This window comes from Schistocerca piceifrons, chromosome X (genome assembly GCF_021461385.2).
Source record: "Schistocerca piceifrons isolate TAMUIC-IGC-003096 chromosome X, iqSchPice1.1, whole genome shotgun sequence".
Taxonomy (NCBI): Eukaryota; Metazoa; Arthropoda; class Insecta; order Orthoptera; family Acrididae; genus Schistocerca; species Schistocerca piceifrons.
Window position 1 is genome coordinate 840,288,066 of NC_060149.1, and position 18,705 is coordinate 840,306,770.

General features: G+C 40.8%; 1 protein-coding gene across 1 annotated transcript in view; it reads right to left on the bottom strand.

Annotated features, from left to right (window-relative positions):
* Positions 1–18,705, bottom strand: part of LOC124721488 (dnaJ homolog subfamily C member 2) — a 191,618-nt gene that overhangs the window by 74,249 nt on the left and 98,664 nt on the right. The window contains exon 4 of the mRNA XM_047246495.1: positions 17,907–18,115. Coding sequence (XP_047102451.1) covers positions 17,907–18,115 — 209 coding nt within the window. The remainder of the gene's footprint in view (positions 1–17,906; positions 18,116–18,705) is intronic.

The following is an 18,705-nucleotide window of genomic DNA, read 5'->3' on the forward strand; positions in this document are numbered from 1 at the left end:
ATTGGGTGGTGAATTATTGAGGTGTGTAACTGTGTATGTAGATGTTCTGATTTCTACCTCAACTTGTGAAATATGTACTGGACAAGGTTTAAGAAGCAATTGAAAAAGTGCAAATGAAATTAAAATTAGATAAAACAGAGTTTATAAAATGGTAACAGAATTTTCTTAAGTATATTATTTGTGGTGAAAGAATTCTGCCAGATCCTGGGAAAATTGAAGCTATAAGGTACTACAAAGTTCAAGAGGATGTTTGGGTTATTTGGATGCTACTGTAGACTTGTATGAAGACAACTGTTTAATGATGAATGTTTATGGAACTCGTTAAATAAAAATGTATCATGCACATGGATGGCAGAATGTCACACTGCTTTTGTAGAACATAAACTTTGCAAAATCATTCTTATAATAGGAGGAGGAGGAGGAGGAGGAGGAGGAAGAAGAAGAAGAAGAAGAGTATCCCAGATAGCTGACTATTATCACTTGCATAAGGGTATATGTTTAGGCAGAGGAAGATGACAAAAATCAATGAAAATTTGTTTCCCGGAGCAACATGTATATTTGTTAGTTAATTACCTACATAAAAAGTTTCATCGCTACAGTGTAAGGAAGAGCACTGCTAAGCTTAGAGAGACGTAATTTTTAATAACATGTGGTGACAAGTACAAAAATGGGTGGAAATGTGTGACCACTGTCAAAAGGCTAGGGCAAATTATAAGATTATCCAAGGGCAAAAGTATAGTGTCAAACCACAGATTCAACATGATTTAGTAGGTGTGGATTTGTTCTGTTCATTACCAGAATTTGTTTGTAGTACTAGAAGGTTTTATGAAATATATAAAATTATACCCGACTAGAAAACCTAATGCTGAAGTACTTGCAGACAAATTAAAAATGCACTAATTTGTGAAAACAGGAGCACTGAAAGACATATTGTCGGATAACGCTTCATAATTTTTGTCAAAAATATCTGAGGATATTTGTAGAATAAAATCATTGAACATATCAAAATTTCCACTTGCTCTCCAAAGGAAAATGTACGTGAAAGGATAATGGAAGAGCTAATCAAGTTATGAGAGAGAGAGAGAGAGAGAGAGAGAGAGAGAGAGAGAGAGAGAGAGAGAGAGAGAGCAGACACAACGCCAGTGCATTTCCAAAAAATTTTCAGATAGGAGACCTAGTTTTGGTATGAAGAAAAGAAAAAAAAGTGGGGGCAGAAACCAAGAAATTTACAAATGAATATATGATTCCACTCAGGGTAATTGAGAAGCTGCAGCCTAATGCTTATTGTTTGGAATACTGGAAGACACACAAACTGTTATGTTCGAGAAACACCACAGATTTCAACAGATATGTGCATCAGGAATAAGGGCTGGGATAGTGAGGTATACCTGCATTCACTAAGTACCCGATTACTGGAAATACTACATCACTTTCATTTCATATAATCAACATTCCTCTTCTGTCATTCTGAACTACAATGGTGCCCAAAATTAAAGCAACAAATGGAAATGTTGCAAGGTTGTGTTTGTTTTGCTGCAAAACAGTATAAACAGGTGACAGTAAAGTAGGAACAATGTAAAGAATACAGAATGTAATCATCTGCAACATGCATAACGGTAGACAAAAACATTCTTCATTTTTTCCCAACTTAACGGATTTCCACATACATTCTGATGACTGGTTAATACGTTCAGTATGGGGTGTGACCATTTCTGGCACCAATACAGGCATGACAAAGATGGGACATGCTGTGAATGATGTCATCAATCTCATGTTTAGGCAATAATTCCCATTCTTCCTGCACAGCTGCTCAAGTCGTGGAGAGCGGTTGGTGGGTGCTGACACGATGCAACCCTTCTCCCTAGTGCATGCCAAACATGCTCTACGGGATTCAAATCAGGAGAGTGAGTCGGGCATACCATGCACGCAATATCTTCTGTTTCCAATAAAAACGTAAACCACCCATCCTCTATGAGGTCGAGCATTATCGTCCATCAATATGAAGTCTGAGCTCACAGCGCCTTGCAACAATTGCGCAACCGAGCAAGGTGGTGCAGTGGTTAGACACTGGACTCGCATTCGGGAGGACGACGGTTCAATCCCGCATCCGGCCATCCTGATTTAGGTTTTCCGTGATTTCCCTAAATCACTCCAGGCAAATGCCAGGGTGGTTCCTCTGAAAGGGCACGGCCGACTTCCTTCCCTAATCCAATGAGACCGATGACCTTGCTGTCTGGTCTCCTTCCCCAAACAACCCAACCCAACAATCGCGCACGAGATCCCAAGATCTCCTCATTGTGCTTGACAGCAGTTAAATATTGCTGATTCGCCAGCACAATTTCATGAAGAGGTGTTCGAGTGGTCAACATAATCCCTACCCACACCATTACCAAATCAGAACTCATCTGTGACAAGAACATTGGCCCACTGTTTAACTGTCCAGGTGACATGTTGATGTCTCCACTCTAGACGTTCCTTTACGTGATGACACGCCACAGGTAAACAGACAGCAGGTCTCCAACAATAAAAGGCACTCTGCCGAAGCCTTCTGTATACCATTTTCCTCGACATAATATGTCCAGGGGATGTTGCGAGGTCAGAAGCCACTTGCAGTGCAGTATTAGGGTGGTAGCATTGCGCGCTTCGGCCAAAAATGGTTCACTGTTTCCGATGCCACACATGGTCGATCCTGTCGTCGTCTCTGGGATACAGTTTTGGTCTCTATATACTGTTGCCTTATCTGACAAGCAACAGAATGATTCACATTAACCCATCGGGCCACATCAATTTGCGACTCTCCTGCTCCCATTCTTTCTACGGCCCTACAGAGCAGAGAATTTGCAGGCGGCACCATCTGTGACTTTGAACACAGCGACTGTGGATGAGGAACTATACTGCAAACACTACCCCACTTGATAGGTGACCTGACATCACTGTTGACGTGGTTGTGCGTTGATCGGAATGCCATCTTCCGTGCAGAATATGATTGTAAAGACATTAGTTGACATTTTGTATGATTATATCGTGAATTAGACAATATCGTGAATTAGACATGGGATGGGGAAATAACAGTTTGTTGCTTTAATTTTGGACACCGGTGTATATCATCTTTCACATTTTTCTTTACTGAGAAAAAGTAAAGCCTCAGAGTGTTTAATGAGAATTGATAACGAGTATTTTGGTGCAGTAGTAAATAGATGAAAAGTTGAAATAAAGGTAATTAGCTGTAAGTGTGGTGCATTTTAGAATGACCATTCTCCTTCATTTTGTATCTATTTTCATCACACAAGTTTGTTCCTTTGCTCAGTGCAGTTTCATATCTGGTATGTTTCTCAATCTTTTCACCCACATTTGCATAATCTGATCAGTCGGAGTGGCTCTGCAGACTGTCCTGTTTGAAAAATAACTTATTTTCTTTATTATTTCTATTCCCTCTTCAATCAGTGTGATTTGTTAAGCCAGCTCTGGCACCACTCTCTTGCTTCAGTACTACCTGCATCTCTCAGCTTGTCGACACTTCACTCTCTATGCCTCCTGTGGTATGGGTGCCAAATATTAAATATTGAAGAAGGTGTATGTGAATGTACCACATCCACCTTTGAAACTCATTCAGTAATCTTTTTTTTCCCCACTGTGAAAAATACAAGGGTGGTTTGAAACGTTCTCCGAGTCAACACGAGAGGTCAGCGCTTGCACGAGTTGCTCAGGTGATATTCATTGGACTGTTGCCTGTAAACATGTGCCACGTCAGTGCTCCTGGAAGAGAGCTGTGGCGGTGACGTGGCTCTGTTGTTGTTTCCGCATAGTGATTTTTTGGGGGGGGGGGGGGGGAATATCGAGATTTGAGCAGTGATTAAGTACATGATAGAGAAAGGTATGAAAGCAAAGGACATTCATGCCGATTTCCAGAATACACTGGGTGAATCTGCTCCTTCATATTCAACTTTTGCCAAGTGGACAAACGGATTTAAATTTGGTCGGGAGAGCTTAGACGATGATCTGCGCAGTGGTCGGCGAAGATATATCACTACTCCAGAAATCATTGCAAAAGTGCACAAAACGGTCATGTAGGATTGCCGATTGTAAGTGCGTGAAATTGCTCACACTTGCCAGATGTCATCTGAAAGGGTATACCACATTTTAACTGAAGAATTAGAAATGAAAAAATTATCTGCAATATAGGTTTCACGACTCTTGATGTTGGATCAAAAATGCATGAGAATGGGCATATCGGAACAATGTTTGGCCCATTTTAGGATAAATGATCAAGATTTACTGCACCGGTTTGTGACCACAGATGAAACTTGGGTGCACTACTATACCCTAGAGACAAAACAACAGACAAAGCAGTGGAAACATGCTGATTCTCTGGCACCAAAGAAAGCAAAGACAATTCCTTTGGCGGGGAATGTCATGGCATCAGCGTTCTGGGATGCAAACGGAATTCTGTTTGTAGATTATCTCCCCACTGGGCAAACAATTACTGGAGAGCACTACGCTAACCTCATGGACAAATTGCAACAAAAGATACGTGGAAAAAGGCAAGGTTTAGCAAGGAAGAAACTCATCTTCCATCAAGACAATGCATGCCCACATACGTACCGTTGCCATGGCAAAATTACATGAACTAAGGTATGAATCGTTACCACACCAGCCTTATTCATCTGGTATGGCTCCATCAGACTTCCATCTCTTCCCAAAACCGAAAATTTTTCTTGGTGGATGAAGATTCACTTCAAATGAAGAACTGATAGCCAGATGTGACAATTATTTTGCAGGCTTGGAGGAAACTCATTTTTGAGATAGGATCAAGGCACTCTAACATCGCTGGACCAAGTGCACTATTCTACAAGGAGACTACATTGAAAAATAAAAAAGGTTTCAGTGATGTAAGTACTTTTTTCCTATTCTGTTCCGCGAACTTTTCAAACCACCCTTGTATCTGACTTTTCATCACAATTGGGAAATCTATTTTTCAGTTTTCGGTATATAGACCACTGTGTCTATAATCACTGTGTGTTGTCCTTTTGACAATTCTTTTTGGGAGTATATCTTCATTCAGTTTTCTTCAAGCAGAGCATGCTTTCAAAGTAAACTGTGAATAACTGGATTCAATGACGTGCTAAAAGGACCCATCTAGCCACAGTGACGGAACTCTTATTCGTAATGGATACTACAACTGCTGATGCTGCTGAACTTGATGTTGAAGCTGTTGCTGTTGCTGAAGGGTTAATAGTGTAGATGAGGAGGTGGTACAAAATGTTTTAGTAAGGTAATATGTTGGCGGAGGCTGATATGAGTGGTGGTGTGCTGGAATATTAAAGGACTATAAAGGGGGATGAAAAGTAACATTTCGATAATGTATTTTGAAGTGACCATTGAGGATAACAGGAGCATCCTAGTACTAAGGTATGAGAGTATTCCTAGTTGTTGTTATGGTCTTCTGTCCAGAGACTGGTTTCATGCAGCGCTCCATGCTACTCTATCCTGGGCAAGCTTTTTCATCTCCCAGTACCTACATCCTTCTGAATCTGCTTTGTATTCATCTCTTGGTCTCCCTTTACCATTTTTACCCTCCACACTGCCCTCCAATACTAAATTGGTAATCCCTTGATGCCTCAAAACATGTCCTACCAACCGATCTCTTCTTCTAGTCAAGTTGGGCCACAAATTTCTCTTCTCCCTAATTCTATTCAATACCTTTTCATTAGTTACGTGATCTACCCATCTAATCTTCAGCATTCTTCTGCAGCACCACTTTTCAAAAGCTTCTATTCTCTTCTTGTCCAAACTATTTATCGTCCATGTTTCACTTCCATACATGGCTACACTCCACACAAATACTTTCAGAAACGACTTCCTGACACTTAAATCTATACTCGATGTTAACAAATTTCTCTTCTTCGGAAACGCTTTTCTTGCCATTGCCAGTCTACATTTGATATACTCTCTACTTCGACCATCATCAGTTATTTTGCTCCCCAAATAGCAAAACTCCTTTACTACTTTAAGTGTCTCATTTCCTAATCTAATTCCCTCAGCATCACCCGACTTAACTCGACTACATTCCATTATCCTCGTTTTGCTTTTGTTGATGTTCATCTTATATCCTTCTTTCAAGACACTGTCCATTCCATTCAACTGCTCTTCCAAGTCCTTTGCTGTCTCTGACAGAATTACAATGTGATAAGCGAACCTCAAAGTTTTTATTTGTTCTCCATGGATTTTAATACCTACTCCGAATTTTTCTTTTGTTTCCTTTACTGCTTGCTCAATATACAGATTGAATAACATCGGGGAGAGGCTACAACCCTGTATCACTCCCTTCCCAACCGCTGCTTCCCTGTCATGTCCCTCGATTCTTATAACTGCCATCTGGTTTCTGTACAAATTGTAAATAGCTTTTCGCTTCCTGTATTTTACGCCTGCCACATTCAGAATTTGAAAGAGAGTATTCCAGTCAACATTGTCAAAAGCTTTCTCTAAGTCTACAAATGCTAGAAACGTAGGTTTGCCTTTCCTTAATCTTTCTTCTAAGATAAGTCCTAAGGGCAGTATTGCCTCACGTGTTCCAACATTTCTACGGAATCCAAACTGATCTTCCCCAAGGTTGGCTTCTACTAGTTTTTCCATTCGTCTGTAAAGAATTCGCGTTAGTATTTTGCAGCTGTGGCTTATTAAACTATTGTTCGGTAATTTTCACATCTGTCAACACCTGCTTTCTTTGGGATTGGTTTTATATTCTTCTTGAAGTCTGAGGGTATTTCGCCTGACTCATACATCTTGCTCACCAGATGGTAGAGTTTTGTCAGGACTGGCTCTCCCAAGGCCGTCAGTAGTTCTAATGGAATGTTGTCTACTCCAGGGGCCTTGTTTCGACTCAGGTCTTTCAGTGCTCTGTCAAACTCTTCACGCAGTATTGTATCTCCCATTTCGTCTTCGTCTACATTCTCGTCCATTTCCATAATATTGCCCTCAAGTACATCGCCCTTGTATAGACCCTCTATATACTCCTTCCACCTTTCTGCTTTCCCTTCTTTAATTCGAACTGGGTTTCCATCTGAGCTCTTGATATTCATAGAAGTGGTTCTCTTTTCTCCAAAGGTCTGTCTAATTTTCCTGTAGGCAGTATCTATCTTACCCCTAGTGATATATGCCTCTGCATCCTTACATTTGTCCTCTAGCCATCCCTGCTTAGCCATTTTACATTTCCTGTCAATCTCATTTTTGAGATGTTTGTATTCCTTTTTGTCTGCTTCATTTACTGCATTTTTATATTTTCTCCTTTCATCAATTAAATTCAATATATCTTCTGTTAGCCAAGGATTTCTACTAGCCCTCATCTTTTTACCTACTTGATCCTCTGTGGCTTTCACTACTTCATCTCTCAAAGCTACCCATTCTTCTACTGTATTTCTTGCCCCCATTCTTGTCACTCATTCCTTAATGCTCTCTCTGAAACTCTCTACAACCTCTGGTTCTGTCAGTTTATCCAGGTCCCATCTCCTTAAATTCCCACCTTTTGCAGTTTCTTCAATTTTAATCTGCAGTTAATGACCAATAGATGTGGTCAGAGTCCACATCTGCCCCTGGAAATGTCTTTCAATTTATAACCTGGTTCCAAAATCTCGTCTTACCATTACATAATCTATCTGAAACATTCTAGTATCTCTGGGCCTCTTCCATGTATACAACCTTCTTTCATGATTCTTGAACCAAGTGTTAGCTATAATTAAGTTATCCTCTGTGCAAAATTCTACCAGGCAGCTTCCTCTTTCATTCCTTATCCCCATTCCACATTCACCTACTACGTTTCCTTCTCTTCCTTTTCCTACTACTGAATTCCAGTCACCCATGACTATTAAATTTTTGTCTCCCTTCACTATCTGAAAAATTTCTTTTATCTCATCATACATTTCATCAATCTCTTCGTCATCTGCGGAGCTAGTTCGCATATAAACTTGTACCCTACTTTTTTTTTCATTATTAAGCCTACTCTTGCATTACCCCTATTTGATTGTGTATTTATAACCCTGTATTCACCTGACTAAGTCTTGTTCCTCCTCCCACAGAACTTCACTAATTCCCACTACATCTGACTTTAACCTATCCATTTCCCTAGGAGAAATAAAGTTAATTGTTGGGTGTTATTACCGGCCACCAGGTTCCACCATTCAAAGGCATTCTACACTATGTATCGCAGAAGTACCCGGATCATGCTATATTAGTCGGAGGCGGCTTCAACCTACCTAGTATAGACTGGGATGTCTATGGATTCATTACAGGCGGTACAGACAAGCCGTCATGTGAATTACTTTTGAACACATTATCCGAAAACTGTCTTGAGCAGCTAAATTGACAGCCAACGCGTAATGGAAATATTTCAGATCTGGTAGCCACGAACAGACCAGACCTCATCGACGGTGTCAGTGTTGAGACAGGGATTAGTGATCATGATGTCATTACGACTATGGTTACGAAACTTAAAAAGTCGGTCAAGAAGGCTAGGAGAGTATTCCTATTAGAAAGAGCAGATAAGCAGTTGTAAGCATCCCACTTAGTAAATGAATCAACTTCATTTACTTCCGGTACGATGGGCGTGGACGAATTATGGGCAAATTTTACACACATTATAAATCACGCATTGGAGAAGTATGTGCCAAAAAAGTGGGTTACGGACGGAAAAGACCCACCGTGGTTTAACAGCGCAATTCGGAGAACGCTCAGGAAGCAAAGACAGTTGCACTTGCGATACAAGAAAGATCGAGAGAATGAGGGCAGGCAAAAGTTAGTAGAGATTTGTGCTGCCGTAAACAGAGCGATGTGCTAAGCATACAACCACTACCACCGTCATACCTTAGCAAAAGATCTTGCTGAAATCCCAAGGAAATTCAGGTCTTACGTAAAATCGGTAAGCGGGTCGAAGGCTTCCATCCAGTCACTCACTGATCAGTCTGGCCTGGCAACGGAAGACACCAAAACAAACGCTGAAATTTTAAATTTAGAATTTGAGAAATCTTTCACGCAGGAGGATCGTACAAACATACCGCCGTATGAGTCTCGTACAGATTCCCGTATGGAGGACATAGTGATAGACATCCCTGGGGTTGTGAAGCAGCTGAATGGGTTGAAAATAAATAAATCACCAGGTCCTGATGGGATTCCAATTTGGTTTTACAGAGAGTGCTCTACTGCATTGGCTCCTTACTTAGCTTGTATTTATCGCGAAACTCTTGCCCAACGTAAAGTCCCGAGCGACTGGAAAAAAGCGCAGGTGACGCCCGTATATAAGAAGAGTAGAAGGGTGGATCCTCAAAATTACAGACCAATATCCTTAACATCGGTTTGTTGCAGGATTCTCGAACATATTCTCAGTTCGAATATAATGAATTTCCTTGAGACAGAGAAGTTGCTGTCCATGCATCAGCGCACGGCTTTAGAAAGCATCGCTCCTGCGAAACGCAACTCGCCCTTTTTTCACATGGTATCTTGCGAACCATGGATGAAGGGTATCAGACAGATGCCATATTCCTTGACTTCCGGAAAGCGTTTGACTCGGTGCCCCACTGCAGGCTCCTAACTAAGGTACGAGCATATGGGATTGGTTCCCAAATATGTGAGTGGTTCGAAGACTTCTTAAGTAATGGAACCCAGTACGTTGTCCTCGATGGTGAGTGTTCATCGGAGGTGAGGGTATCATCTGGAGTGCCCCAGGGAACTGTGGTAGGTCCGCTGTTGTTTTCTATCTACATAAATGATCTTTTGGATAGGGTGGATAGCAATGTGTGGCTGTTTGCTGATGATGCTGTGGTGTACAGGAAGGTGGTGTCGCTGAGTGACTGTAGGAGGATACAAGATGACTTGGACAGGATTTGTGATTGATGTAAAGAATGGCAGCTAACTCTAAATACAGATAAATGTAAATTAATGCAGATGAATAGGAAAAAGAATCCCATAATGTTTGAATACTCCATTTGTAGTGTAGCGCTTGACAGAGTCACATCGATTAAATATTTGGGCGTAACATTGCAGAGCGATATGAAGTGGGACAAGCATGCAATGGTGGTTGTGGGGAAGGCAGATAGTCATCTTTGGTTCATTGGTAGAATTTTGGGAAGATATGGTTCATCTGTAAAGGAGACTGCTTATAAAACACTAATACGACCTATTCTTGAGTACTGCTTGAGCGTTTGGGATCCCTATCAGGTCGGATTGAGGGAGGACATAGAAGCAATTCAGAGGCGGGCTGCTAGATTTGTTACTGGTAGGTTTGATCATCACGAGTGTTATGGAAATGCTTCAGGAACTCGGGTGGGAGTCTCTAGAGCAAAGGAGGCGTTCTTTTCATGAATCGCTACTGAGGAAATTTAGAGAACCAGCATTTGAGGCTGACTCCAGTACACTTTTAGTATGTAGATGTAGATGTAAATTTTCTAACCTACCTGCCCAATTAAGGGACCTGACATTCCGTGCTCCGATCCGCAGAATGCGTTTTCTTTCTCCTAATAACGACGTCCTCCTGAGCAGTCCCCGCCTGGAGATCCGAATGGGGGACTATTTTACCTCTGGAGTATTTTACCCAAGAGCGCGCCGTCATCATTTAACCATACAGTAAAGCTACATGCCCTTGGGAAAAATTACGGCTGTAGTTTCCCTTTGCTTTCAGCCGTTCGCAGTACCAGCACAGCAAGGCCGTTTTGTTTGTCTGGCCTCTCAACAGATACCCCTCTGTTATGCCGTCGTGGTTGCACCTACAGTATGGTTATCTGCATTTCTGAGGCACGCGAGCCTCCCCACCAACGGCAAGGTCCATAGTTCATGGGGAGGTGGGGTGTATTCCTGAAGTAGACAAAATAATAAATAGAGGGCTTGCTGGTTTCAAAATGAATTTGTGACATTGGTGCTGATGGGAAGTAATTTGAAGTATGGTCATGTAGATTTTAAGGGAGAGCGGATGACTACATAATACAAGATTTTGGATAAAATTCTTTGAGTAGTAACTTATTTATGGATTCTTAAATTATTTCATGGTAGAACAATCCCATGTTTAAGGGAATTTGAATAACACATACACTGTTTTTTTTCTACATAGAGCAAAAACAGTGTACTTATTCAAACAATAGTTACTTGTAATGAATGGAGTTTCCAAGAAACGTGTGTGTTTGTTGTCACCACATTCTCTAGAGTGGGAATGAATTGAATAAAAAGTGAGGGAGAGGTTTTGTAAATAATGTATTGGATATGTATTACAGCATAGGAATTGGTTCATAGCTATGAGAACATGAAGATGTTTCGAAGATAAAATGTGCTTCCTATTGTGTGTACATGGAAAATGGTAACTACGTTAGTTCCGAAGTTTATTTATGTATAAACTTTAAGAAAAATTGCACAGAAAGTTCAGTTTTTCTGTAAGGTCAGTGAGTTAAATTAATGAAAAAACCATTTTTGAATCAATACCAAGTGGAAATTTCATTAGCAATCTTAAAGTTTTGCTACAGTTTTTTACTTTTCAATTTTGAGAGCTAGTTTTTTAAGTAAATTTAAATTTGGGTATTACTATTTACACTGATCTGGTGAAGACTCTGTTAATTCGCTTCCATTTAGGAGAAGTGTTAAGTGATGTAATTAATAATGGAGACAACAAGGAATAAATTCTGTAATAACATTTTACCTGACTGGAAGGTATATATAAAAAAAAAAAAAAAAAAAAAAAAAAAAAAAAAAAAAAAAAAAAAAAAAAGGCCACCTCAGCTAGTGTTACGTTTACAGCACAGAAATATAGCTGATAGAAGTTTGGATTATATAGAGGAAAAGGTAGAGTGTTAAGGTGCAATAACAACACAAAGAATGCTGTTTGATTAGCAGCAGCATGCTAGAGAAGTGCCAATATGGACTAGGTACTGTTTTGAACGTCCAGATGCTCACCACAGCGAGAAGACACAAAGACACTCAATCTTAGCAATTGAATAAATAACAGAAGAATTAAGGCATCAAGTTTTTGGAAGTAGGTTGAATTACAAATAGTAAGCAATGCTATTTGTAATGTTTTGCAATAACATAAGTCTTTCCAAAGCATTCTTTGAAAATTTTCTGATATTATGAACTGCTTAATTTGTAGAGTTGCTAAGCACAGAGGATACAGATTTTGAAATTTATTTTATTTATTACTTTTTGTATTTGAAAAAATTAATTAGCTACACAATTTTATGTGATTATTAAGTTATTGTAAAATTTAAGAAGCATAGATGGTGTGAGGTGTGGCAATACACATCGTCTGTAGGAAGCTTTCTTGCCACACATATTGAGTCATGACCCCAGAGAGTGCTTTCACATGCTGCAAATAACACAGAAACATATACACAATGCAGAAAAGAACAGCAATCCATGTTGAAATCTGTCATTTTATTACAGCAGATCTAGATTTCAACTATTAGAAAGTCATCTTCAGTGCATATAACAACATGTGACATTAGTTCAAAGAATCACATAGTAAACAATATTGGTGTACTGCTTACAACAGTCTAACACAAACTTGTGCATAATGGGATCACACGGATTCCAATCTGATTGATATAAACATATGTTAATTATACCCACTGCCCCCTTCTCCCCATGAACCACTGAACTTGCCATTGGTGGGGTGGGTTGTGTTCTCAATGATGCAGATAGTCATACCATAGGAGCAACAACACCCTAGTGGTCTTCGCTGAGAGGCCAGACAAATGTATGGTTCCTGAAGGAACAGTTTGGACGACTGACTGATCTGGCCTTGTAACATCAACCAAAACAGCCGTGCTGTGCTGGTGCTGTGAACGGCTGAAAGCCAGGAGAAACTACAGCCACAATTTTTGCCGAGGGCATGCTGCTCTACTGTATGGTTAACTCCTTCGTAAAATATTCTGGAGGTAAAATAGTCCCTCACTTGGATCTCTAGGCGGGGACTATTCAGGAGCATGTCATCATCAGGATAACCAAACTGGCGTTCTATGTATCAGAGTGTGGAACATTAGATCCCTTAATCAGACAGGTAAATCAGAAAATTTAAAAAGGTAATGGAAAGGTTGTAGTTAGTTATAGTGGGAACTAACAAAGTTTAGTGGCAGGAGGAATAGGACTTCTGGTCACTTGAATTCAGGGTTATATATACAAAATTAAATAAGGATAATGCAGAAGTAGATTTAATAATGAACAACACAGTGAACACATTATCACAGCCAAGCTAGACATGAAGCCCACACCCACCACAGCAGTACAAGTTTATATGCCAACTAGTTCTACAATGAGATTTAAAAAAAAATTGTTCATATAGATAAGGGAGATGAAAATTTAATTGGGATGGGGGGACCGGAATTTGTTAGTAGGAAAAGGAAGATACGGAAAAACGGTAAGTGAATATGGCCACGGGCAAGAATTTTGCACAGAGCATAATTTGATCATTGCTAACAAGTGGTTTAAGATTTGTGAAAGAAGGCTGTATACATGGATGAGACCTGGAGACTCCAGAAGGTTTCAGATTGATTACATAATGGAAAGACAGAGATTTCAGAAGCAGATTTTAAATTGTAAGACATTTATACGGGAAGATGTGGGCGCTGATCACGATTTACTGGTGGTGAACTGCGGATTAAAACTAAAGCAAAAGGTAGAAAATTAAGGAGACGGGACCTGGATAAGTTCAAAGAACCAGAGGTTGTTGCAAGTTTCAAAAGGAGCATTGGGCAAAAACTCACTAGCACAGGGAATAGGAATACAGTAGACAGAAAATGGGTAGCTTGAAGAGATGAAATAGTGAAGGTAATAGAGGATCCAAATAGGTCAAAAAAGACTAAGCCTAACATAACTCTTTCGATAACAGTAGATATTGAATTTAACCAATGAAAGGAGAAAATATAAAACTGTAGCAAATGAAGCAGGCGAAAGGGAGAGACAGACAGGAAGTACAAAATGGCTAAGCATGTATGGCTAGAGGACAAATGCAAGGATATAGAAATATATATCACTAGGGGAAAGATAAATACCTCCTACCGGAAAATTAAAGAGGCCTTTGGAGAACAGAGAAGCAGCGATATGAATATCAAGAGCTCTGATAGGAAACCAGTATTAAGCAGAGAAGGAAAACTGAAGTGTGGAAGAAGTATATAGAGGGTCTATAACAGGGAGATGGACTTGAAGGCAATATTATACACTCCTGGAAATTGAAATAAGAACACCGTGAATTCATTGTCCCAGGAAGGGGAAACTTTATTGACACATTCCTGGGGTCAGATACATCACATGATCACACTGACAGAACCACAGGCACATAGACACAGGCAACAGAGCATGCACAATGTCGGCACTAGTACAGTGTATATCCACCTTTCGCAGCAATGCCGGCTGCTATTCTCCCATGGAGACAATCGTAGGGATGCTGGATGTAGTCCTGTGGAACGGCTTGCCATGCCATTTCCACCTGGCGCCTCAGTTGGACCAGCGTTCGTGCTGGACGTGCAGACCGTGTGAGACGACGCTTCATCCAGTCCCAAACATGCTCAATGGGGGAGAGATCCGGAGATCTTGCTGGCCAGGGTAGTTGACTTACACCTTCTAGAGCACGTTGGGTGCACGGGATACATGCGGACGTGCATTGTCCTGTTGGAACAGCAAGTTCCCTTGCCGGTCTAGGAATGGTAGAACGATGGGTTCGATGACGGTTTGGATGTACCGTGCACTATTCAGTGTCCCCTCGACGATCACCAGTGGTGTACAGCCAGTGTAGGAGATCGCTCCCCACACCATGATGCCAGGTGTTGGCCCTGTGTGCCTCGGTCGTATGCAGTCCTGATTGTGGCGCTCACCTGCACGGCGCCAAACACGCATACGACCATCATTGGCACCAAGGCAGAAGCGACTCTCATCGCTGAAGACGACACGTCTCCATTCGTCCCTCCATTCACGCCTGTCGCGACACCACTGGAGGCGGGCTGCACGATGTTGGGGCGTGAGCGGAAGACGGCCTAACGGTGTGCGGGACCGTAGCCCAGCTTCATGGAGACGGTTGCGAATGGTCCTCGCCAATACCCCAGGAGCAACAGTGTCCCTAATTTGCTGGGAAGTGGCGGTGCGGTCCCCTACGGCAGTGCGTAGGATCCTACGGTCTTGGCGTGCATCCGTGCGTCGCTGCGGTCCGGTCCCAGGTCAACGGGCACGTGCACCTTCCGCCGACCACTGGCGACAACATCGATGTACTGTGGAGACCTCACGCCCCACGTGTTGAGCAATTCGGCGGTACGTCCACCCGGCCTCCCGCATGCCCACTATACGCCCTCACTCAAAGTCCGTCAACTGCACATACGGTTCAAGTCCACGCTGTCGCGGCATGCTACCAGTGTTAAAGACTGCGATGGAGCTCCGTATGCCACTGCAAACTGGCTGACACTGACGGCGGCGGTGCACCAATGCTGCGCAGCTAGCGCCATTTGACGGCCAACACCGCGGTTCCTGGTGTGTCCGCTGTGCCGTGCGTGTGATCATTGCTTGTACAGCCCTCTCGCAGTGTCCGGAGCAAGTATGGTGGGTCTGACACACTGGTGTCAATGTGTTCTTTTCTCCATTTCCAGGAGTGTAGAAAGGAAAGATGAGATGGGGGATATGATACTGCAAGAAGGATTTGACAGCACACTGATGGATCTAAACAGAAACAAGGTCCTCAGAGTGGACAACATTTCATCACAACTGCTGATATCCTTTGGATAGCCATCCATGACAAAACTATCCCACCTGCAGCACAGCATGTATGAGACAGACGCAACACTTTCATACTTCAAGAGGACTGTACTAATACCAGTTCCAAAGAAAGCATGTGTTGGCAAGTGTGATTGTAACCTAATTAGCTGTTTAAAATGTCATGGTTGCAGAATACTAATTTGGATTATTTACAGAAGAATGGAAGAACTGGTAGAAGCCACCCTCAGAAAATGTCAGCTTGGATTCTAGACAAACGTAAGAACGTGCAAGGCAATACTGACCCTACAACTTTACTTAGAAGATAGGTTAAAGAAAGGCAAACCAACATTTAGAGCATTTGTAGACTCAGAGAAAGCTCAGTGTTGACTGGAATACTCTCTTTGAAATACTGAAAGTAGCAGGGGTAAACTACAGGGAGATCTATCTTCAAATGAAGCATTCGTGAAACTGTTAAATTCATGAAATTCAGGGATATATGGCACTGTATGGCTTTATCGTTTATATTGAAGGGTACATATTGGGTTTGAAGATGGCATAGTGGAATGCTGAAACAGGTTGTCATCAAAATAAAATAAAACATCTTAGTTACATGGCTGTTGGAAAATTTCATTGAGATTCACAATTACTTAACCAGCTGATGTCCCCTGTCCATGATGCATCAACAGAGACATGTTAATTAGCCGGCTCATCAAGCCACGCGTACAAACTGAACAGCAAACTAATATTACATACATTGCTATAAATTATTAAAGACACTGTTAGTAACACAACTATTGAGATACTTTCTGTAACGTTTTGTAAAGATGATAGATAACAACAGTATGAATTTCAGCTTTTTATGTAAAACAACTTCTGGTATCCAAAAAATTACCTGAAGACACAGACTTTATAACTTTCCATGAGAAATAACTTTCCATGAGAAATAACTTCCCGACACGTTAATATGTTTTGTGTAGAAGCCAGTGAAAAATGTTAACAAAATGAAGGATTGAATATAAAGCAGCCAGTTTTCATTATCTTAGAAATGTAAAACTTACTTCAGTCCTTCAGAAAACTACAGATGTGGCTGATTTGTATCTATTTGTTACCTCGGAATGTGTTATTTCACATAAGTTGATCTCTTTAACAGGGACTGGTCCAAAGAGGGAGAGTACCCAACTGTGTGAATTGGAATATAAAGGTGATTGGCTACTGTGTAATCAGACAGTCAGAGAAAAGCTCTTTCACGCACTTTTACTGTGAGAGCAATTTCACACAAGTTGAGAAGAGTCCACGGTGTAGCAGATAGCTTGAAATCTTTGTTAAAACTGAGTTATAAGTTTATGACAATTCCTAGATGACGACTACAAATTTTTTAAAGAGAATTGAGACTTACTTTCAGAGAATATAAATTGTGTGTGGTGTGGTGTGCAATAGTTGCAAATTTTTGGGGCCCAATAGTGATGATCTACACAGTATTAGAACTTTTGAACTGGCCCCTAGAGAGAGAGAGAGAGAGAGAGAGAGAGAGAGAGAGAGAGAGAGAGAGAGAGAGAGAGAGAGAGGGGGGGGGGGGTTGTAAATGTGAAAAGACTAGTAAAAACCATGCTTATTTTTCTTTCTTCACTTTGGGAATGTGAAAAGACTAGTAAAAACCATGCTTATTTTTCTTTCTTCACTTTGGGAACTGTGAGTTATGAAGGACTTGTGCACGAAAAGTGACAACACAGAACACACAATTTAAAGTAAGTACTTTTCTTCAATCAGTGGTTATGGCCAGACCTGACAAAATCAACCAACTTTCTGAGCATACAACAATTAAATAAACTCATACACCCTCTTGGTAAATGTAGTACAGGTAATGTTTTTAAAATTTTTCTTAGCTGAGAGTCGTTATTCATAACTTCACAACAGGCCATACTTCTGCAGAACTTGCCAAGGTTAGTACTGTCAATGTTAGTAAAAAAGAAGGCAGAAGATAAACTGCACTGTTGAAAATGCTCAATATGAATTTGTTTAAATGGGTCAAAAAAGTCTAACCCCTCTTTCTTCCTGTCATTCAAGTGTATATCAAGGGGGGAAAAAGATCATTACAATTCATCGTATGAGCATACTTGCTATAAATTCATAATATATATGATTAAAATATACACATGACATTACAACAAATGAGAAACTTCTGGTTAATATTTTTTTATCACCTTAAAGAAATGCTTCTTTGTATGATCATTTGAAGGTGGTGCAGGATCCGTGAATGCTGGGTCAACTGAATCAAAGGAGCGGCGTTTCTGAGGGTTTCCTAGTATTTCGTAAGCTTTTGTGATGCACGTGAAATAGTCATCATCAGGTCTAACATCCTCTCCTGCTGCTTTCCTCTTGTCTGGGTGGTGGAGCAAGACTTTCATCCGATCTAGTGAGAATGGAACACCAAATTAATAAAAATCTTTATCTCTAATATATATCTAATTAATTCTCAAACTTTTAAGAAAATAATTCTAACATTTAACTATCTTATTGTATTACCAACTCTCTTGATGATACAACTTAATTACCAACAATGTGACACACAACATGTGAGAGTGATATGATTAAGATACATAAAATGACAGTTAATTAAATAATAATGACAGTAAATGGATGTGTGTGTGTGTGTGTGTGTGTGTGTGAAATCTTATGGGACTTAACTGCTAAGGTCATCAGTCTCTAAGCTTACATACTACGTAACCTAAATTATCCTAAGGACAAACACACACACCCATGCCCGAGGGAGGACTCGAACATCTGCCGGGATCAGCTGCACAGTCCATGACTGCAGTGCCTTAGACCGCTCGGCTAATCCCGCGCGGCAGTAAATGGAAATATTTTCAAAATATTTTTGTTAAATGCAGTCAGATAACCAAGCAATGTGTCTGTCTTCTCAGTCTGTCCTTTACAGTAAAGATCTCACTGACTGCCAAGCCACTGAAACTTCTTGGAAGATCAAAACTTATCTGCCAGGAA